Source organism: Molossus molossus, unplaced genomic scaffold, assembly GCF_014108415.1.
Source record: "Molossus molossus isolate mMolMol1 unplaced genomic scaffold, mMolMol1.p scaffold_m16_p_8, whole genome shotgun sequence".
NCBI classification, from domain to species: domain Eukaryota; kingdom Metazoa; phylum Chordata; class Mammalia; order Chiroptera; family Molossidae; genus Molossus; species Molossus molossus.
The window spans coordinates 27,050,279-27,073,260 of NW_023425402.1; the positions used below are offsets into that span (position 1 = coordinate 27,050,279).

A 22,982-nucleotide genomic window follows, 5' to 3' on the forward strand; every position below is an offset into this window, starting at 1 on the left:
CTTAAGATCTCTTCTAAAAATCATTTATTTTATATGAATCTAACACTTTTAAATCCTGTCTAGAATTGTTTGGGGCCAGTAATATGCCCCTTTAGGCCTAATCCCTGGCCTCCAGATTGTCAGACTATTTTAATTCATTGTAAATTGAATTCATGAGCATCTATTTGTACATTTACCTGGGCAGGCCAAGTTAAAACAAATGAGTCAGTTAGCTGTGTCTTTATGGTTCTTGGCAAGACTTGGTATTTTATGTATCTTTAGATCATCCCTGGTTCAGCAGTAGCTGATATGCTTGAGCCTGGAGTTTAGGTCTTTAGTTATGTTCTTTTTATGTGATTGTTTCATCTTTTTGCTTGGTCCCTGCTACACTGTAAAACTGAAGTTTGGGATCGATTGCTGGAACAGTTGCTTTAGCATTGGCTATGTTTGGTACGGTCATTTATCTTTCATAAACGGGAGTGGTGAGATCTTTGAAGAGTGTATAGCTAGGGAAAGCAGATGATCATTGTACTCTTTAATTTTAAAAAGTGAGATTCTGTCCGGCCAGTGTGGCTCAGTGGTTGAGCATCAACCCATGCATAAAGAGGTCACTGGTTCGATTCCTGGCCAGGACATATGCCTAGATTGTAGGCCTGAACCCCGGTGGGGGGCATGTGGGAGGTGGCCAGTCGATGTTCTCGCTCATCAGTGTTTCTGTCTCTCCCTTTCACTTCCTCTCTCTCCAAAAACCAATAAAGGGAAAAAAATAAAAAATAATAAAAAGTGAGATTCTACTTCTCAGTAGCATTAAGGGACTCATTGAATCTATTCCAAAGTGTCTGCGGTTATAATTCAGTGTTTTTATTAGAAGTAGTTTAACTACTTTTTTTATAATTACTCGAAATTTTAGAAGCCTATCTTTTATAGACCTTTACAGTTAGGCCAGTTTGCATACATTTGAATACTTAATAACTTAAAAACTGTGCTCTGTACACTTTTTAAGAAAAAGAGCTGTTTAAATCTCTCTGTACTTTGCCTTTCCATGGGTAAAGCTTATTTTCTTTCAACTGATTGTTTTCTATTTGGCTAAATAAAAGTCTTAATGTGCAACATCTGGAATGTGGATGGACAATAAATAAAAATTGTCCTAATTCTGACTGCATTAAAAAATTAAGGATAACCCTGGCCGGTTTGGCTTAGTGGTTAGTGCGTTGGCCCAAGGACCAAAGAGTCGCGGGTTCAGTTCCCGTCAAGGGCACCGTACTTTGGTTGTGGTTCGGTCTCCGGCCCTGGTTGAAATCATGAGGGAGGCAACCAATCAGTGTGTATCTCTAACATTGATGTTTCTCTCTCTTTCTCCTTCCCTCTCCCCACCCCCACTCTATCTGAATATAAATGGAAAAATATCCTTGGGTGAGGCTTTAAAAATTAAAAAATTAAAGATAAAAAGGTGTATTATCATTTAATGCCTCTTTAAGGTTAAAATATAATTAATGTTGTGATGTTCATTATTGATTGAACACATTTATAAGCATTTTGGCAGCTTTTACTAGTGGCATTCCCCCCAGAAGGACTAAAACAGCAGAAAGCAGTTGAAACCTTAAACATATATAACCATTTTGGGATCTTAAAACTAAATGATGTTAAAGGAATAACATTCTCTAGTTAAATGCCTAGCAGCTTTGTAGAAACTGTCATACAGATAAATACACCCTCTCCCCCTCCCCGCCCCGTCCCTTTGTCCCTTGCACCTCACCCTCCGGCTGGTGTAGCTCAGTTGGTTGGAGCATCGTCTCTCACACAAAAGGTGGCGGGTTTGATTCCTGGTCAGGGCACATACCCAGGTTGTGGATTCGATCACCAATCGTGATATGTGCAGAAGCAGCTGATCGATGTTTCTCTCTCACATCTTTCTCTTTCTCTCCCTCTCCCTACTTCCTCTCTCTGAAATCAATAAAAAAAGAAATAGTATTAAAAAAAAGATACATACCCAGTTTTTGATGAAATATTCAAGACATTTAATTGAAAAAGCCACAAGAAATAATAATAAAAGAGACAAAAATCCAACTATCTTTATATTAGAATCCTCCTGGCAGTTTTTAGAATTCTTTATTTATACAACATAATTGTAAATTTTCCATTGTATATCATGTATTGGGAGTTCCATGAGAACAAAATTTGACCAGGGGTATTGGTCTACAAGAGTTATGTGACTGTAAGACCAAGATGATAAAGAAAGAAACGGGAAGAAGAATGGACCAGAATAAGAGGGAATTAAGAAAGGTGATGATGGGCAAACTATTTTCTAACTGGCTTTAAAAGGAGAAAAGGGAAAGAGACAAAGTAGGATAAATAGAAAGAAGAGAGATAAAAGTAAATCTCTGCTTTGTGTTCTAGAAATTTGCTATTACTGACACTTGTATTACTTGATGTCCAGGTTGGAGCTGATTGATCAGTAGCTGGATTCCTCAGAAAGTATCACTCTTCTTCCCCTGCCCTCTCAGTTACATAGTTTAACACACTTTTCATAGAACCCGGGTCCTCTAGAATATAGCTACACCTTATAACGTGTTTAAGATAGTTAAAAGAGAAAATAAGAGTGAGAATAAAAGATCTTTGCAAACTTATATAAATGAAAAGATGGGAGCTAGAGCATCTGACTTTCTAAGCATTTGATCTTTTGTTGAATTTAAGGAAACAGATTGTTTTCCTCCAGAGAAGGTTACTTAGAGGTGTTAACTGTTTTCCTTGTCCCTAATAACTATTTATTTTTAGGTTATTACATCCTTTTTTTTTTTTATCCTCACCCGAGGACATTTTTCCATTTTTTGCCCAGGTAGAGTGGGAGGGAGAGAGAGGAACAGAGAGAGAGAGAGAAACATCGACGTGAAAGGAACACATCGAGTGGCTGCCACCCGCACGACCTACCAGGGCCGGGGACAAACTGCAACCGAGGTACATGCCCTTAGCGGCATCTGAACCCCAGTCTCTCTGGACCACAGGCCGACGCTCTAACCGCTGAGCCAAACTGGCCAGGGCGGTTATTACATCTTTTATAAGAAAGCTTATAAGCATTTGATTATGATACACATGGTTGACTTTTCATTGTTTTGTCATAATTTTGATTACCAGTCCAAAGGACAGATATCTAAAATAGGAAATTAAGAATTTATATTCCAATGATGCAGGACTCAAAACAGGCACAATTAATTCTGGAACAAAAAGTTCATTCCGAAGAGGAGGCCAAATGCGGGTGTCTGAGAAACCAATTTCATGTCCCATAATGCACTGTAACAAGGAATTTGATAATGGACACCTTCTCTTAGGACATTTAAAAAGGTAAGTATGCTATTGAGAATAGTGGATACTGAATGAAGATCAAGTGAGTTACAAAGTGATTTCTTAAAATGAAAGTATGATGTGCCTCTGCCATTGTGATTATAGCTTTATATTCCAAATTCAAATTGTTTTGTGCTTTTATGGTAATTATTATGTGATTACTTACAATTTTAGGTTTCCTAGAAGACTTGACGTCAGATTTTTCTAGTCGTATTTTGTCTTTAAAGGCATGTGGTTTTTAAATATGTATTTATTCCTAAAATGTCTCATAAAATTCTGAACAGACTTTTTGCATTGCTATGCAGTTGGATCAGTTTTAGGGAAATGTAACCTATAAATGCAAATTTAAAGAGACATAAAGCACTTACAGATATTTAGCCTACTTTAAAGAAAGTTAATATAGCATTACAAAATAAATGGTAAAGGCAAACCAAATGTAGCAATATCAACAAATATTTTATTTATAAAACCCATCTTATTAATTTACTGGATTTTTGAATAGTAGAGCATGAATATAAAAATTAAGAAAGGCAGTATTGAAGTCAATAAACATTCTTGTCTTCACAATCCCCTTTTAATAGTTTAAAAATTGAGAGTTTGGGGCTCTAAGCCATTATCTCTTTTTTTTTTTTAATTTTTTAAAATTGATTTTAAAGAGAGGAAGGGAGAGAGATAGACACATAGATGAGCGAGAACATCAATTGGTCGCCTCCTGCGTGCCCCCCACTGGGGTTTGGGCCCACAATCTGGCATGTGCCCTGACCAGGAATCGAACTGGTGACCTCTTGGTGCATGGGTCAACACTTAACCACTGAGCCACACCACCTGGGCTTAAAGCCATTATCTTTATCAGATTCCTCACCCTACTTATGTCTTTCCTTACTAAGAGAGGTTTCTAGAGGCAGCTTCAAGCAGTCTACAAGTAAGAGGGCAGAATACTATATCCTAACTATTTTTAAAAGTATTCGAAGCAGTTTAAAATGACAAATTTTTATATGGTCAAAGTGAACATTAGAAGGATTAAAAGCCATTTTTAGGAAATGGAGGTGTGTCAGAAATCTTGATTGAGATGATTATTCCAGTTATTCATTTTAAATTATTTGTGAGTTTTATGGTAAATAAGGCAAGAAGAAAAGATGATGGCTCTATAGATTTAAAAATGTAAGTGTACTATTTTGGCAAGACATGCCTAAATCTATTTTATTGGATCTTGAGTACTTTTATGAAATCTTAAGCTCACTGTTGGTCACTGTCTGAAGGGACTGCATGGCTAATGGGAACCACTTGATAGTTCCTGAATATGAAGAACATAATTTAATGTTTCAGTAGAAAAGTGTAAAATTCTGAATGTGTGTACATGTGTTTAGCTTAAATAAAGCTAAATAGTTCTGCCCCTATAATGTGGACTTTTCTAATGTTACCTCTCTTTTGCCAACTAGGTTTGATCATTCTCCATGTGATCCAACAATTACACTACATGGACCTCTCATCAATTCCTTTGCTTGTATAGTATGTTATAAAAATTTTGTTACTCAACAACAATATAGGGATCACCTTTTTTCTAAGGTAAGAGGATGTCCTAAGAGTAGATATCATTTTTCTGGTTGCTCTTAAGCTTGCAATCACCAATGATATACATAAGGATCTAAATTCTGATTGTCTGTGAAGAGTAAAATGATTGTGGGCAGGTAAACTTAATAGTTGAAAACCAGAAGTCCTAAAGATTATCATAGACCTTCCTTTTGTGAACTTGCTTTATGAAATTAACTTACCTTGTTCAAGATGCTCTGTAAGTTAGTTAGTCACATGATGAGAACTGGAACCTTCTTCTTTTTTTTTTTTTGAATTTTTTTTTTTATCCTCACCCGAGGACATTTTTCGATATTTTGTTCAGATAGAGTGGGACGGAGGGGGAGAGAGAGAGAAAGGGGGAGAGAGAGAGAAAGAGAGAGAGAGAGAGAGAGAGAAAGAAATATCGACGTGAAAGGGACACATCGAGTGGTCGCCACCCACACGACCCAACCAGGGCCGGGGACAAACTGCAACCGAGGTACGTGCCCTTAGCGGGAACCGAACCCGGGTCTCTCCAGACCGCAGGCCAACGCTCTAACCGCTGAGCCAAACTGGCCAGGGCTGGAACCTTCTTTTTAAGTCCACTGCTTTTCACTGCATGTTGAAATGTTGGAACCATGTAGTAAGTAACAATTATTTTATTAATGTTAGTATTAAGAAATAGATCTAGTACTTAAAAGGTTGTGTTGTATAACCCTCATTAAGTGTTATATCTCAAGGGACATAAGTTGATTTCTGGTATATGCAAATCCTTGTAATATAGAACTCTGTAATTAGTGTTTACCATATTTGCTATTAGATATAGCTCTCAGCAAATACTCTTTATTGCTTTTTTTTTTGGAGTGTGTCACAAGGACTCTAAAGGAAACTAGTATGCAATTGCCTATCTTGAATCAGCCAGAAGAGGTCGCTAGAAGATCATATACCAATGAATTCCATTTTGTAAAGATCAAATTCTTCAGAGAGTGAGATTATCCACAGTTTGCATTGTTTCTCTTGCTTCCCTCCCCTTTTCCTTTCATTTTCAATTTCTTCCATCTAGACTAGTGCTTCTCAAACTTTAATGTGCACACAGATCATTTGGGAATCAAACTTGAATGTGCACATGAATAGCTTGTTAAAATGCAGATTGTGACTCAGTAGGTCTGAGGGTGGGACCATAGGTTCAGGATTTCTTTTTTTTTTTTATCCTCACCCAAGGACATTTTTTCATTTTTTGTTCAGATAGAGTGGGAGGGAGAGAGAGAGAAACATCGACGTGAAAGGGATACATCGAGGGGTTGCCGCTTGCACGACCCAACCAGGGCCAGGGACAAACTGCAACTGAGGTACAGGATGCCCTTAGCAGGAACCGAACCCGGGTCTCTCTGGACTGCAGGCTGACGCTCTAACCGCTGAACCAAACCAGCCAGGGCAGGTTCAGGATTTCTAACAAGCTTCTAGATGATGCCAGTGCTGCTGGGTCACACTTGGAGTAGCAAGTATCTAGTGTTTTTTGACATTAAAATCGTCCAGTGGGTATATCACTAGATAGCTTTCTGCTTTTCTCCCATTTTTGTGGTGGTGGTGCTGGTGGTGGTAGACATACTCTACGTTTCAGTGGGCCTCACGGTCACTTGTGGGTCAATAGGTACTACCACTGTTGCTCATTCTGTTCCTAGGGCCTATCATCAAAGGTTATTATTCCCCTTGCTAGCCTGTTCTTCCCAGCCCTAGGAAACCAGTAAACTACTTTCTGTCCCTTTGGTTTTACCTTTTCTGGACATTTCATATAAATGGATTCATAGACTGCGTGGCCATTTTGTGACAAGATTCTTTCACTTACTATAATGTTTTTAAGGCTCGTCCATGTATCAATACTTCATGCGTTTTTATTGCCAAATAATGTTCCATTGTATGGATGTATGCCACATTTTGTTTATCGATTCATCTAGCTGATGACACAGGTTGTTTTCACTTTGGCGATTGTGAATAATGTTGCTATAAACAAGCGTGCAAGTCTTTATGTGGACATATGTATTCACTTCTCAGATGAGTTAAATTACTGAGTCATATGGCAATTATGTTTAATTTTTTTAAGAACTGCCAAATTGTTATCCATCATACTCTACCATGTTACTGTCCCACCAGCAATATACTGTATGCAGTTCCAATTTCTTCATATCCTTTTTTTTTTTTTTTATCCTCACCCGAGGACATTTTTCCATTTTTTTGTTCAGGTAGAGTGGCGGGGGGAGAGAGGAACAGAGAGAGAGAGAAACATCGATGTGAAGGGACACATCGAGTGGCTGTCACCCGCACGACCAACCAGGGCCGGGGACAAACTGCAACCGAAGTACGTGCCCTTAGCGGGAACCGAACCCGGGTCTCTCCGGACCACAGGCCGACGCTCTAACCACTGAGCCAAACTGGCCAGGGCCATATCCTTTTTTTTAACTCATCTTTATTGTTGAATGTATTACAGATGTCTCCCCGCCTTTTTTCCCCATTGACTCACTCCTCCCCAAATCCACCGCCCTCCTGCCTTTCCCACACTATTGCTGGTATCCATTGGTTATGCATATATGCATAGAAGTTCTTTGGTTTATCTCATCCCACCCTTCCTTCCCCCTTCCCTTTGAGGTTCAACAGTCTGACAACCAATTTGTACTTCTTAATTCCTTTGCCTTTTTTACCCATTCCTCTAGCCCCTGCCTATCTGGCAAGCAACAAAAAGTTCTCTGTATCTATGAGTCTATTTCTGTTCTGCTTGTTCATTTTGTTTGTAGATTCAATAGTTGATAGATATGTATTAATTGTCATTTTGTTTTTCTCCTTCGAGAAGACCCTTCAACATTTCATATAATACTGGTTTGATGGTGATGAACTTGAGCTTTTTCTTGTCTGGGAAATTTTTGATATGTCTATCGATTCTAAATGATAGCTCTGCAGGATAGAGTAATCTTGGTTGTAGGTCATTGCTTTTCATTACCTTGAATATCTCTTGCCACTCCTTTCTGGCCTGCAAAGTTTCTTTTGAGAAATCAGCTGACAGTTTTATGGGAGCTCCTTTGTAGGTAACTACCTGCTTTTCTCTTGCTACTTTTAAGATTTTCTCTTTGTCTTTAACCTTTGGCATTTTGATGATGATGTGTTTTGGTGTGGACCTCTTTAGGTTCATTCTGTTTGGGACTCTGTGTTTCCTAGACTTGTATGTCTGTTTTCTTTACCAAGTTATGGAAGTTTTCTGTCATTATTTTTTCAAATAGGTTTTCAATTTCTTGTTCTCTCTCTTCTCCTTCTGGCACCCCTATGATGTGAATATTGGCGTGCTTGAAGTTGTCCCAAGAGGCTCCTTACACTATTCTCATTTTTTTGGATTCTTTTTTTTGTTTTTGCTGTTCTGATTGTTTGTTTTTTGCTTCCTTATATTCCAAATCAATGATTTGCTTCTTGGCTTTACCTACTCTACTATTGATTCCCTGTAAATTATTTATTTTAGTTAGTGCGTCTTTCATTTCTGACTGGTCCTTTTTTATGTTGTTGATGTTCTCACCAGGTTCCTTGGAGGTCTCACTAAGTTCCTTGAATGTCTCTCTAAGTTCCTTGAGTAACCTTATAATCTATGATTTGAACTCTGCATCTGATTGATTGCTCGTGTCCATTTTGTTCAGCTCTCTTCCTGGAGTTTTAGTCTTCTCTTTTATTTGTTTCTTTGTCTCCTCATTTTGGCTGCTTCCCTGTGATTGTTTCCATGTATTAGGTAGAGTTGCTATGTCTCCTAGGCTTTGTAAGGTGGTCTGTTGTTGTAGGTGTCCTGTGGGATCCAGTGGCACAGCCTCCCTGATCACCCCTTGAGGTGGACCCCTGGTGTGGACTGCACACCCTTCTCTTATAATTGAGTCTTTCTTGATTGCTGTTTGGCATGTCAGTGGGAGGGATTTACTCAGACTGATAAGCGCAAGGACTGGCTGTGCCCACTGACCTCTGGAGGGTCAGCTGTGCATGGGCCCACCATACAGAGCAAGACATACTTCAGCAGGGCTCTTGTACCCACTGAGTCCACTCATTGAGTTTGTCATTTGTGGAGGTGGTTGGGTGGTGGTGCTCAGAAGCTGTCTGCTGGGTGTGCTGGCTCTGGGGCAAGGCCAGCCTCCACCTGTGTTCTACCTGGGGCCACCCAGCATAAGCTACAAAGTGATCTGCAGATGGCTGCTGCTTGTGCTGGGCTTGGAGGTGCCCAGGAAAAGCCAATTTGTGAACCAAGGCTGTCTGTTTCTAGTGCCAGGCTTGGGGCCACTTAACGAGGGGTATGGGGCTCATTGTGGCCAGATGCTGCTTATTTGAGAGACTTTAGGAAACTCTGAAGAAGGATCCAAGACAGGCCAATCCTATGGTAAAGCCTTTGGAAACAGCTTGGGTGAACCCAAAAGTTGGGTGGTGCAGGGCCTCAGGGAGTCACCATGGTGGGCAAACAGTATGAGCCAGGTTGCTGGAGTCCCAGATATGGCGGCTGTCTGCCACCCCGGGGAAAGGCTCACCAAAGGAACTATGGCTTCCTACAGCAAGTATGTGTGAGAGAAGGCTGCCTCTCCAGCCCTTGTCCCGAGGCCAAACAGCTCAGTTCTGTTTGTGGAGGTGGTTGGGTGGTGGTGCTTAGTATGTCTCTGGTGCCCCTCAAGCTGCCTCCCCTCTGAGCTTAGAGGGAGCAAGTCCGAGTAAGTCCATGTATGGGCCCTTTAAGAGGAGCTGCCTGGGGCTCCAGCAGCCTCAGCCTCCCTCAGCCTCAGAGCCTGCTGGGTTTTACAGCCAGAAGTTATGGAGACTTCTCTTCCTGGCACTGGAACCCTGAGCTGTGCGCCTGGGGTGGGAGGGGAACCCCTCACTCCTCAGGGAGGACCTTCACAGCTGAGGTGTCCCTCCTGATTTTTATCCACCACACATAAGTGTGGGACCAGCCTGTCTGGGCCTCCAACCTTCCTACCAGTCTCAGTGTGGTTGCTTCTTTAATTTCGTAGTTGTAGGACTTCCATTCAGCTTGATTTCAGGCAGTTCTGAATGATGGTTGTACTGTAGTTTAGTTGTAATTTTGATGTAGGAGGAGGCATAGTACTGTGTTTACCTACATCGCCATCTTGACTGGAAGTCCCCTTTTTTTTTTTTTTTTAAATTTTTTATTTATTGAGAGAAAGAGAAACATCAGTTTGTTATTTTCACTTATTTATGCATTCATTTGTTGCTTCTTAACCTGGGGATTGAACCCACAACCTTGGTGTAGCAGGATGATGTTCTAACCAACTGAGCTACCGTGCCAGGGCCTTTTATTCACATCATTGTCAATACTTTTATCTGTCTTTTAAAATAGCCATCTTAGTGGGTATGGATAAAAATCTTATTGTTCTACTTTTTTTATATATACAGATTTTTATGGTGTATTTTATTTTAATGTAACCAGAAATGTAACAGTAAAAAGAATTTGAGTACTTAAACTTACCAGACATTCTATTTCCCATTCCTTCCTCTAGTTTGCAGACAGTATTTGCAAATATGCTACACTTATGTAATAGGTATAGTCCAGTAAAATTTTATGTAGAATCACATTTGTGTTCTATTGAGCAAACCTTTTAAACAAGCATAATATGTAATACATTTATAACTTACAATTGAACTAAAAATTATTTTCTTATTTTAGAGGTCTTTATTAGAGGTCATTTGTATAAATTGGTGTTTAATCAATGCCTTTAATGCTCTTACCATTTAGAACCTTCTAATGAAATACAAAATATCTTCCTGGTGTGGTCTTTTGTGTGGCACCTGCCAAATTGAAACAGGATGGGGAATAGTGGAAAGAGCATAAAATTGGTAACCAAAGATATAAAACTGTATTTGAATGGTAGCTTTGTTTCTTCTAAGGTTGCACCTTGGTTGGGTGGACTGGTAATTTTGTTGACTTATCTAAATGTCAGTTTCTTATTTATAAATGAATAAATTAATCCTTCATGGGGTTATTACCAGGATTACATGGGAAAGCACACTTCGAATCCTAATATTTTGCTTGCTTAACATGTCGATATAAATGTAAACTTGCTATTCCTCTTCTTACAGCATCTCATAAGACTACACAAACTATTTTGATATCCCCAATGTAAACTTAAGATAGTACATTTACGGAGACACAACTTTTTTAAAAATATATGTTTTTTCTTTATTTATTTTAGAGAGAGAGGAAGGGAGAGGGAGAGAAAGAACATCGATTGATCAACTCCTCCATTTCCCCTACTGGGATCGGGCCCACAGCCTGGACATGTGCCCTGACCGGAAGTCAAACTGGCGACCTCTTTGTGCATGGGTCGACGCTCAACCACTGAGCCACACTGACTGGGCAAGGAGGCACAACTTTAAGACTATTACTCTAAAGACCATTAACAAAAAGTTGTTATATTTATACACAAGCATACATAAATACTCATACACAAATATATATTTAAAAGTATTTAAAATTTTGGGATAAAGGAGGCTCTTACCAAGTTCGGAAACTTTGACGCTAGAAAAGACAAACCTGTTTAACTATATAAAAATTTTAAATTGAGCATATGCCAAATTAATCAACAGATGTTTGAAAATATTTGCAAAATAGAGGATTGGACAAAGAGTTTCAATAATGAAGTTGACCAAAAGGAGAGAAAACAAAAACTGTGAAATATAAGGTTAAAGAATGTGAATAAACAATCTACAGAATGTGATATATCCACAGAATTGTATGAATAAATGTTCAACCTCACTAGTAGATATAAAATGCACTTAAAGTAACAAGGAGTATCATAACATCTGTCATACTGCAAAAATAATAGCTATCGCTGCCAGGCTAGGAGATATGTGAATTGGTAGAGCCATTTTGAAAAGCAAGCATACAATATTTTTTAATATTCAAATAATACATCTTTTAACCCAACAGGACTACTGATAATGAGAGAAAAGCACCTATGAATAAGGATATATATTTGAGGATGTTTTTAACATTATTGTTTATAGTTGCAAAAAATAAGGCCTCCAAATGAATACTTGACTGAATTATAGTAGATCCACAGATGGAGTAGTTGGCAATTACTAAGAAAAATGAATGAAAGCTATACCAATTGAGTTTTAGGGATTTCCATTAGGTATTGTGGAATAAGAAAACTAAGAGGCAGTAAAGTTTGTAAGTTGAAAATATTTGATAAACAATGACAGTCCTCTTTGTATGTTTATTTATATATGTAAATTATTAAGCATGGAGCTATTTATGAATCAATTCATATTTGTAAACATAGGTTATATAGCAGAGTAGAATGAACAAAGCAATACATTAGAAAAAGTATATGTGTTGTGAAAACATTTATGCACTTACATAATGCATATGGATGTGTATGTAAAAAAGGAAAAATATATAGAAAGCAAATATACTTGTATATTGATTGTCATAGAAAGATGATTATAATTTGCTTGTAAGGAAAAAAATAAAAATTTTACATATGGGACCTTACTTATGATAAAAACTCCATTGTTCACACTCAGGGAAGAAAAGTTTTTGTGTTAAACACTGATAGAGAATATTTCAGATAATAATATTTTGAAAGTTGATCTTAATTTGAATATTGGCCTTGGCCAGTTTGGCTCAGCGGTTAGAGTGTCAGCCTGTGGGTCGGAGTGACCCAGGTTCGGTTCCCACTAAGGGCATGTACCTCGGTTGCAGTTTGTCCCCGGCCCCGGTTGGGGTCGTGTGGGTGGCAACTGGTTGATGTGTCTCTCTTGCAGCGATGTTTCTCTCTCTCTTTTCCCCCCTCTCTCCCTCCCACTCTATCTGAAGATAAATGTTTTTTAAAAAATGTCCTTGGGTGAGGATAAAAAAAAAAAGAATTTGAATATTGCCCTGCAAGTGTGGCTCAGTGGATTGAGCGTCGTCCCATGGACTGAGTTACCTATTCAATTCCGGCTCAGGGCACATCCCAGGTTTTGGGCTCCATCCCCGGTAAGGGGCTTGCAGGAGGCAGCTGACCAATGTTTCTCTCTCACATCAGTGTTTCTATCCCTTTCTCTCTCTCTAAAACATCAATAAAAACATATTTTTTAAAATCAATTTGAATATTGATTGATTTCAGTTGTCTATAATTCAGCTTTGCCTTATATTTTAGGAAGCTGCAGATGATGGACATAAAAACAATCTTCTTCCTCAGATTATTCAGTGTTTTGCGTGTCCAAATTGCTTCCTTCTTTTTAGCAGCAAGGATGAGTGTTTGAAGCATATGTCTGGAAAGAATCATTTACATCAGCGTTTTAAACTGGGTGGTATGTTCATGCTCTCTTCTCTGAAAATTAAACTGCTTTAATTTTTGCTGATTTGTGCTACTTTTGAGATAATTTTTGTGATTTCTTATCCTCATGTTAGTGTGAAAAGTATGGAAGTGAAAAATTTAAACAATTTTTTTCAAAAAAGATTCTCAATATTTACCTATACCTAAGAGGTAAGGTTTACTTACTTGGAGGAATGAAGAGAAACTTGGGAAGAAAACATTTATTCAGAATAATGTTTTTATATCCATGATATCTGGGAATTTGAGCATTTTTCAACATCCTTTGCACTTATGGTCAGAAAATGACTGACTTTAGATTTATATTACCTGAATAACTATCTTCTACTTACTCCAAATAATGTTGAAGAAGGCAAAAGGGAGGGAAGGTTGGGTCACTCTACTCAAATCTTTGCAAGTCATGGCTTATTTTTTTCTTTCAGATGGCAAGGGAATAGCATGTCCAATATCATTTCCATCTTTTGCAAAGAAACTTTTGATCTCTCTGTGTAAAGACGTTCCATTTCAAGTTAAATGTGTGGCCTGCCACCAGACACTGCGTTCCCACAAGGAGCTTACTGTCCATTTCAGGTGTGTAAGGGCATCCTGTCCAATGAGCTCTTCACCGGTGGGATTCAACGAATACTGTTCTATTTCATGTTTCTCTCCTTTTAAAACAAGAATGTACATTTGCCTGAGAATTAACCAAAATAGCATAATGAGAGAAATTAGAGGTGTGGAAGAAGTGGATATATTGATAATGCTGTGTATGTGAAACAAGCTAAGAGTTCTTAGTTCTGTGTGTAATTTTTCTCTGTGTGTTCTGTGAGTATATGTATAGGGAAAGAGAAGGTCAAAATAGAACCTTGGCTTTCTGTCAGCCAGAATAGAATGTATCATATACATGTGAAAGATTAAATTTCATTGAAAGGCCAAACTTATCAAATCAAGAAGATTTCAGTATGATTTTTTTTATCTTTATATTAGAAATTATCAAGCAATATACAAAAGGAGAATGATAAATGAACCTCTGTATACCTTTCACCCAGCTTCAGTAGTTATCAACACATGATAGTGGTGTTTCATTTATATTCTCATCACCTGCAGATTATTTTGAAGCAAATCATGTCATTTTATCTGTAAATATTTTAATATGCGTTCATAAATGGTAAGGACTCTTCTTTTAAAAATTAATACTGTTATTATACCTTAAAAAATAAATAGTTTTTTGCCCTGGCCCATGCGCTTAATGGTTAAGAGCATCGGTCCACGGACCAAAGGGTCTCAGGTTTGATTCCCAGTCAGGGGCATACACCTGGGTCATAGGTTTGATTCCCCAGCCCTGGTCAGGGCAGATGAGGAGATAACCAATCAATGTGCTCTGTCACATTGATGTTTCTCTCTCTCCCTCCCTCCCTCCCTTCTACTGTATCTGAAAATCAATGAAAAAATATTCTTGGGTGAGGATTAACAAAATAAATAAATCAGATTTTTTAAAAAAGTAGTTGTGTATTTAGTTTTATAAGAAACTACTAAACATTTTACTGAAGTGTTGTACTGTGTGTATTTCTGGCAGCAAGGTAGGAGAATTTCAGTTAATCTACATCCTTGTCAATGTTTGGTGTTACCAGTCTTTTTCATTTTAGCTATTCTTTTGAGTGTTTCATTGTGGTTTTATTTTTTATTTATTTTTTGTTCAGATAGAGTGGGAGGGAGAGAGAGAGAGAGAGAAACATTGAGGTGAAAGGGACACATTGAGTGGTTGTTACCCGCACGACCCAACCAGGGCCAGGGACAAACTGCAACTGAGGTACGTGCCCTTAGCGGAAACTAAACCCAGGTCTCTCTCAACCGCAGGCTGATGCTCTAACCGCTGAGCTAAACCGGCCAGGACTTCATTGTGGTTTTAATCTGCATTTCCCTGATGAACAATGATGTTGGGCACTTTTTCATGTACTTTGGGCCATTTGTTTATCTTTGTGAGGTATCTGTTCATGTCTTCCACCTGTTTTTAAATGCCCTGGCCAGTTTGGCTCAGCGATTAGAGCATTGGCCTGCGGACCAGAGAGTCCCAGGTTTGGTTCCTGCTAAGGGCATGCACCTTGGTTGCATTTTGTCCCCAGCCCTATTTGGGGTTGTGTGGGTGGCAACCACTCGATGTGTGTCTCTCACATCAATGTTTCTCTCTCTCTCTCTCTCTCTCTCTCTCTCTCTCTCTCCCCCCCTCCCTCCCTCTCCCTTCCTCCTTCCTCCTTCCTCCCCCTCTCCCTCCTGCTCTATCTGAGGATAAATGCAAAAATGTCCTTGGGTGAGGATAATAAATAAATAAATAAAAATTAGATGGTTTGCCTTTAAATGTGAGTTGAGTTTCTTTATATATTCTAGATATAAATATTTTGTCAGATATATGTACTATAAGTGTATTCTCTCCCAGTCTGGTGCATATTCATATTGTTAACTGTGTCTTTGATGAGAAGTTTGTAATCTCATTAAGTATAATTTATTGATTTTTTTTTTTTTCTTTTATGGTTATGTTTTCTCTGTCCTGTCTGAGAAACCTTTGCTTATTCTTGCTTCGGGAATATATTTTTTGTTTACTTAAATTTTTTAAAAGTTCAGCCTTTTAAAAGCTTTTGTGTTTATTTATATAGTCTATCTCCTAACAAATTTTTACTGATCTTTAAAACAATCAGCATTTTATTTCACTGATGATTGAGTCTCTCTGCTTTTTTCCTACTTTGTTGATTTCTGTTCTTTAAAGTTTGGTTTTAATTTGCTTATCATTTTCTAGCTTCTTAAGGTAGAAGTTTAGACCTTGGACCTAAGGTAGACTTTGGACCTTCTTTTTCTATATAAGCATTAAAAGTTATAAATTTTTATCTAAGCATTGTTTTACCTTGTTCCTCAGATTTTTATGAGTTGTTTCTCTTTTCATTAAGTTTACATATTTTATCTTCACTCTTTTGATATTTTCTTTGATCCATAGATTTATTAGAAATATGTTATTTAACTTGTAAAAATTTAGGGATGTAATTTTCAAATATTTAGGGATTTTTAAATTATTTTTTGTTTCTAAAGACCATACTTTATATAACTTCTCACTTTTAAAATACATTAAATAAATGGGATAGTAGCAGGTCTGTTCTCTTTGGAGTTTAGTAGTGAAAGGAAGACAGTTGAAAAACAGTTCCATTTTTCTTTTTCCCTAGAGAAGTTGATTTGTTTTGAGTTAATTTTTGGAATAGTGTCTGGTTTTTTAATTGATACTGATTCTTTAGTATAAAAGCAACTATGGGCATGGCATATTCCTGACATAGAGTAAATCAGCTCTTAAAAACTCTAGGTACCAGGTTATTGAGAACTTACCATAGTATTCCTCCACACAGTTTAATTATCATAGATAAGTTAATTTGCTTGTCTGATAAGGTCCTCTATTAATGCATTTGATACTGTTTTTAGTTTTCAAAAGTTTGTCTGAATTTTTTTTTTTCTCTTTTGATTCTAGTTTTACCCTTTTGTACATAGGATAGAAAGAGACACAATGTAGGTAATACTCAGGTACCTTGAGATGATAGCATATTATATAGCCTGCATCTTTATTGAAAACTATCTTTTACTGCTTATATACATACATTGTTTATTTTATAATTTCTGCAATAAAAGCAAAGATACTTTATGTAGAAAATACTTATGAAAGAGCTTATTTTTCTAATTCACTTTATTTTTTAAATCTTTTTTATTGAACTTATTGGGGGTAACATTGTTTAATAAAATATATAGGTTTCAGGTATATGAATCTATAATAAAACATCTGTATATTGTATTGTGTGTTCACAGCCCCAAGTCAAGTCTCCTTCCATCACCATTTATCCCCCTTGTACCGTTCTCCAACCTTCCCCCACCCCCTTTCCCTCTGGCAATCACCAATACCATTGTCTTGTCTATGAGTTTTGTTGTTGTTGTTGTTGTTTTTGCTTAATTCCTTCACCTTTTCTTATCCACTTTAGAGTTCGTTGTCGGAATGCTGGTCCTGTAGCTGTAGCTGAGAAAAGCATTGCCCAAGTTGCAGAGAAATTCATATTAAGAGGTTATTGTCCAAATTGCAACCAAGTCTTTGTGGATGAAACCAGTATCCGAAACCATAAGCAGAATTTAGGACACAAAGTACGAATCATTAACTCAATGGAAGAATCTGTCTTACTTTATTGCTGCAGCAGTGAAGGGAACAAACCTCCTTCTGACTTAAATCTATTGCTAGATCAATCAAAATTTTCATCACTTAAAAGAACTATGTCTTTCCAAGAATCTAGCTCACAAGATTGCAGTACCATTCCAAAAAAGAAGATGAATTTAGAAGATAAAAGTCATGGAGGTATGATTTGTGTCCAGAAAGAAAAGTCAATTGTTAAAACCTGGTTTTGTGAATGCCATCAACGATTCCCAAGTGAAGATTTAGTAGAAAAGCATGTTTTCTCAGCAAATACAATGTGTTATAAGTGTGTGGTCTGTGGAAAGGTATGTGAAGATTCAGGTGTCATCCGTTTACATATGAGCCGGATTCATGGAGGGGCTCATTTAAATAACTTTCTTTTCTGGTGTCGAACATGCAAAAAGGAGTTAACCAGGAAAGAGACTATCATGGCACATGTGACTGAATTTCACAGTGGTCACAGATATTTTTATGAGACGGATGAGGTAGAAAGTGAAACTTTGCCATCATCCTCTACAACATTGGGGAGTAATTTGACTGCTGAGAATCCTTCTTCAACTATTACAATTATTGATCATTCTCCATCTAACAGTCCTCCAAGGGGTAAATGGCAATGCCGAATCTGTGAAGATATGTTTGATTCCCAAGAATGTGTAAAACAGCACTGCATGTCTTTAGCAAGTCACCGATTTCATAGATATAGCTGTGCCCATTGCAAAAAGACTTTTCACAAGATAGAAACACTATACCGACATTGCCAAGATGAGCATGACAATGACATAAAGGTTAAGTACTTCTGTGGGCTTTGTGATCTTACATTTAATGTGGAAGAAGCATTTTTGAGTCATTATAAGGAGCACCACAGCATAGATTATGTGTTTGTGTCAGAAAAAACTGAAGCTTCAATTAAAACTGAGAATGATTTTCCGGTACCGGAGACCAGTAATCTGTTAACCTGTGGTTGCCGTGAGAGTTACATCTGTAAAGTCAACAGAAAGGACGATTATAGTAGATGTCTCCAAATGATGCTGGATAAAGGTAAATTGTGGTTTCGCTGCAGTTTATGTTCAGCAACAGCACAGAATATAGCCGACATGAACACTCATGTCCATCAAGTGCACAGAGAAGAGAAGAGGGAGGAGGAGCAGCAGTATGTCATCAAGTGTGGCACCTGCACCAAAACATTTCATGATCCTGAGAGTGCTCAGCAGCACTTCCATACAAAACATTGCTTCTTACAGAAACCCAGTGTGGCTCATTTTGGATTTGAAAAAACAAGCCCATACAAGTTTGCTGCCAGTGCCTCACGTGCAGAGAGAAAACTGAAACAGACAGTAAGCTATCCAAAAAATTCAGACATGGACAAAGGAGCCGAGAATGATCTCAGCTGTCAGAATATAGGTATGGCTTTACAACTTTAATGTCTGTGCAGATGTCTATGTTAATATAGAAACTTATGTGTATTATAGCCATCATTTTTGTGAAAGCTAATTATGATTCAGTCTGAAAGCAAAAAACATAGGATGATACATTAATTTAAAGGAGCATATGCTTTGTAGGGATTTATATTCCTACTACTGTATTCAGCCAGCCATTTTCTAAACTTCAGGGGACAAAGAGTATATGTCAGCTTTAAATAATGTGTATTTTAGATAACATTTTCTTTTCTTTTACAAAAGGCATGAGAGTTTTGAGAGATGAAGGAAATTTGGTGTTTTGGAAAGTAAGATTTTAATGTTATCCTGGACATATTATTTAAATTTTGGTTCATTTAAAAGATAAATCAAGAAGAATTCTTTATCTTTCTATTTTAGCCTTATTTTATAAGTATAAGAAATCTTAAAGTCACTTTAGAATTTGTATATTTTTGTTATTTTTTTTTTGGAAACAACACTTACTTACAGTTAAAATGGGAATTAGAAGTAGAGTTACAAGTGGTAGCCACAAACCAGGGGGAGAAATGAGGTGTGGATATTCCCTTGTTTGTACTTTCTCCAGACTTTCTTTTCCCCATATTATAAGATCACATAAGTCTAGAAGAATGCAGTGTCTTTATTTTGTTTAGAAGTATAATTTGTTTAGAGTATAATTGTAAGTCTATAGCCTTTTTAAAAAAATTGGTATTAAATTTATTGGAGTGACATTGGTTAATAAAATTATATAGGTTTCAGGTGTCCAGTTCTGTAATATATCATCTGTAAATTGCATTGTGTGTTCACCACCCCAAGTCAAGTCTCCTTCCATCACCATGTATCTCCCCTTTACCCTCCCCTTCCTCCCTCACTCCCCTTTCCCTCTGATAATCACATACCGTTATCTGTGTTTATGAGTTTTTTCTTTTCTTTGATTAATCCCTTTACCATAAGTATTAACTCTTGGTAAGTTTTATCATGTAGATTGGAGACAATGAGGATATGTGAAAATTTTGGCTAAAAAGATATTTTTATTAAATATTGAATTTTTATAGGCTTGCTCTATAGCAGATCTCAGGGCATATGTTATGTAAGAAATTATTAACTGACATAATAGAGACCTATTTAACATTACCCCAAACCGTAAACCAGTGGTTCCTTGGAAGATGAGACAACCAAGAAAGATGTGTTTGTAGTGAAGGTACTCTAGTGCCACCAGTACCTATTATGCCCTTCTTTATGGTGCAGGGTTGTAGGTTATCTCATTTCTGCCGTAAAAGGTGTTTAATCACAGAGCCAGAGGACTACTAATAAATCAGACTAGATTAGGGAAAAAAATGAAATTATCTGATTTAAATGTACTGTGTAATGTACAGGTTTGGACTTTATAAAAAGGTTTAGATAGAAATAACATGCAAAATTAATTTTTTTTGTTAGTCTTCACCTGAGGATATTTTTTTTTCATTGACTTTTGTAGAGAGAGTGGGAGAGAAAAACATCAATGTGAGAGAGACACATTGATTGGTTGCCTCCCACAAAAGCCCCTACTGTGGCCAGGGATCAAACCTGCAACCCGAGTATGTGCCCTTGATTGGAAGTAGAACCCATGACCCTTCAGTGTGTGAGCCAGTGCTCTAACCACTTAGCAACACCGGCTAGGGCACAAGATTAATATTTTGCACCTTAGTTCTCTGATATCTTTTAAACTTGAGAAATTAAAATGTTTTTAGCAAATTCTTACCAAATCCATGTTAATGTTTCTCTCTTAGATGAAGTTGTTGAGCTTCCAGATTTGGATTACCTGCGAACCATGACTCATATAGTCTTTGTAGATTTTGATAACTGGTCCAACTTTTTTGGTCATCTACCAGGGCATCTTAACCAAGGAACATTTATTTGGGGCTTTCAAGGTATGGTCAATAAGGAAAACATTTGAGACAATCTCCCCTTTGTTTTCTTTTTAAAATATGGTTCACTTTAAAGGACTCTTCTTGAACCTTCCTGAATAGAACATAGGAACATAATTGGAATATTGTCATGACCCAATAATTGTCACTTTGCATTATAGTTACTCTGCTAGAATATTTTTATTTTTACATTTCTCTGTGGTAAATGTTAGCTCTATTTGGTGACCTAAAAATTGTGGATTTTTAGATACAGATTGAAAAAAACCTTTATTCAGTACCTTCAATGTGCTAGGTACTATACTTGGTGCTAATACATGCTTACTGATTTTAAAATATGAAGAAGTAGGCTGAGAAGTTTATTTTTTCCAATGTATAAAACTAATAAATGGCAGAGTTAGCTTTTGAACTTGGGCCTTGTGGCAACTATGCTACTACTCAAAAATGTGCAACTTTATCTAAATCTCTTTACAAACCATTGACCAAACCTTGGAGAAAGACTTTGATTTATAGAAGTTTAGTCAAATGAGCATCTGATATACTTCATATTTGATAGAAAGCTGCATATAAAGAGGAGGACAGGAATTTAAGATACAAACATAATGACTTGGATGAGTTAGCCAGTACAACCAACCTTTTAGTAAACCTAGTTTTGCTGATTGCCCGTCATGTCTCTCTACCGAATAACCTTGACATATTTGTAAAAAACCACTAACGCTTACATTCATATGGAATGATACCATTCAAAGAATTTTCACACATTACTTTTAATTCTTCTTAATATCCTGTGAGTTTTCTGATGAATAGGCAGATTCAGGGAAGTGTTGGTCTACGTTCCCAAGATTGTAAAGCAACAAGATGGTGATACCTACACTAGAACCGAGTTCTTCTGCATTCTAATCTGTTACTTTCTCTCTAGAAAACTTTTTTCTAGTGGTTTTCCTTGACAAAATTTTCAGTTGTATCTAGTGTTGTGTTCGTTTCTCCCATTTGACTATCATTTATGCCTTTTCTAAAAATAATAGGAGGAAACACCAATTGGAAGCCTCCACTCAACTGTAAGATCTATAATTACCTGAATAGGATCGGATGCTTCTTCCTTCATCCTCGTTGTAGCAAAAGAAAAGATGCTGCTGATTTTGCCATATGTATGCATGTGAGTCATTGTTTTTTTTTTAAAAATCTAATGTGAATCTGGGATCCATTTGGATTTTTTTCCCCCACTTTAATCATAATGAGACTATAGATCACTGTTCAGTATTATATTTTTGTGTAAAACCTTCTGCATCAGGTTCTACTTAGGACTGTGAGGGCAGGGATCCAGAGCCTAATTTTTTACTGCTTTTTCCCTAACTTCTAACAGACTCTTAGTTACCATAGCAGACTCCTCAACTATTTATGGAATAAATTATCAAGAGATAACACTGTACTTGAGGTACACTTTCACATTTTAACATCTCTGAAATTGGGAGGCACCTCAACAATTACTGTTGGCTAGATGGGATTTGCATTTGCTTCTGTCTCTGCCAGTCACATAGAGACACAACCCTGAGACCCAGTTTAAATTAAATTCTCTGTTTAAGGGTTTATGTGTCACACTTACAGCATGAATTTACTCTGCAAACTTGTTGACTAATGCTTATGTTTTAAACCACAAGAGATTTCTTTTCCATCTCTCCAGTATCAAGATTGAGTGTGCAAATTGCGTTGCTTACCTTTTCTCTATGGTTGATTTATAGCGTTTCAGCTTTATGATGGGGGCCTCCTATTGGACTCCTTTTGGCTTCTTTCTTTCTTAGTGGCACATAAAATAGCTTATCTTATAATTGATGGTATTTTATATTTGATTAAATGTGGTATTTTCATTTATGATTGATATCTTTACTTTGGTGTGAACTAGGAAACAACCTAAATATATCCTCCTAGGTGTGTGTTCATTCTGAGATAGATGTAACTTGATTTGAAATTCAAATGCTGATTTTCATCAACATATGCTATTTGTTCCAACTTAGGCTGGCCGTCTAGATGAACAACTACCCAAGCAAATTCCTTTCACCATCCTCTCAGGAGATCAAGGTTTTCTGGAGCTAGAGAATCAATTTAAGAAGACTCAGAGGCCAGCACATATACTAAACCCTCACCACTTAGAGGGTGATATGATGTGTGCTTTGTTAAATAGCATATCTGATACCACCAAAGGTATGCAGCTGCAGTCACAGTGCAAACCGCCCAAGAGGAGGAGACTTCATTGCTGAGAGAA

General features: G+C 37.3%; 1 protein-coding gene across 5 annotated transcripts in view; it reads left to right on the top strand.

Moving 5' to 3' along the window:
• The window catches only part of ZNF451 (zinc finger protein 451), a 108,270-nt gene that overhangs the window by 44,889 nt on the left and 40,399 nt on the right, over positions 1–22,982 (top strand). For 4 of the 5 annotated variants that reach the window (XR_004957799.1, XM_036249218.1, XM_036249216.1 and 1 more), the window contains exons 6-13: positions 3,168–3,318; positions 4,758–4,884; positions 13,041–13,194; positions 13,640–13,787; positions 17,204–18,807; positions 20,588–20,728; positions 21,748–21,878; positions 22,735–22,921. Coding sequence is in view for 4 of the 5 variants with exons in the window: in XM_036249218.1 (XP_036105111.1) it covers positions 3,168–3,318; positions 4,758–4,884; positions 13,041–13,194; positions 13,640–13,787; positions 17,204–18,807; positions 20,588–20,728; positions 21,748–21,878; positions 22,735–22,921 (2,643 nt within the window). In the remaining variant the exon portion in view is untranslated. The remainder of the gene's footprint in view (positions 1–3,167; positions 3,319–4,757; positions 4,885–13,040; positions 13,195–13,639; positions 13,788–17,203; positions 18,808–20,587; positions 20,729–21,747; positions 21,879–22,734; positions 22,922–22,982) is intronic. The other variant, XM_036249219.1, reaches the window with a different exon arrangement.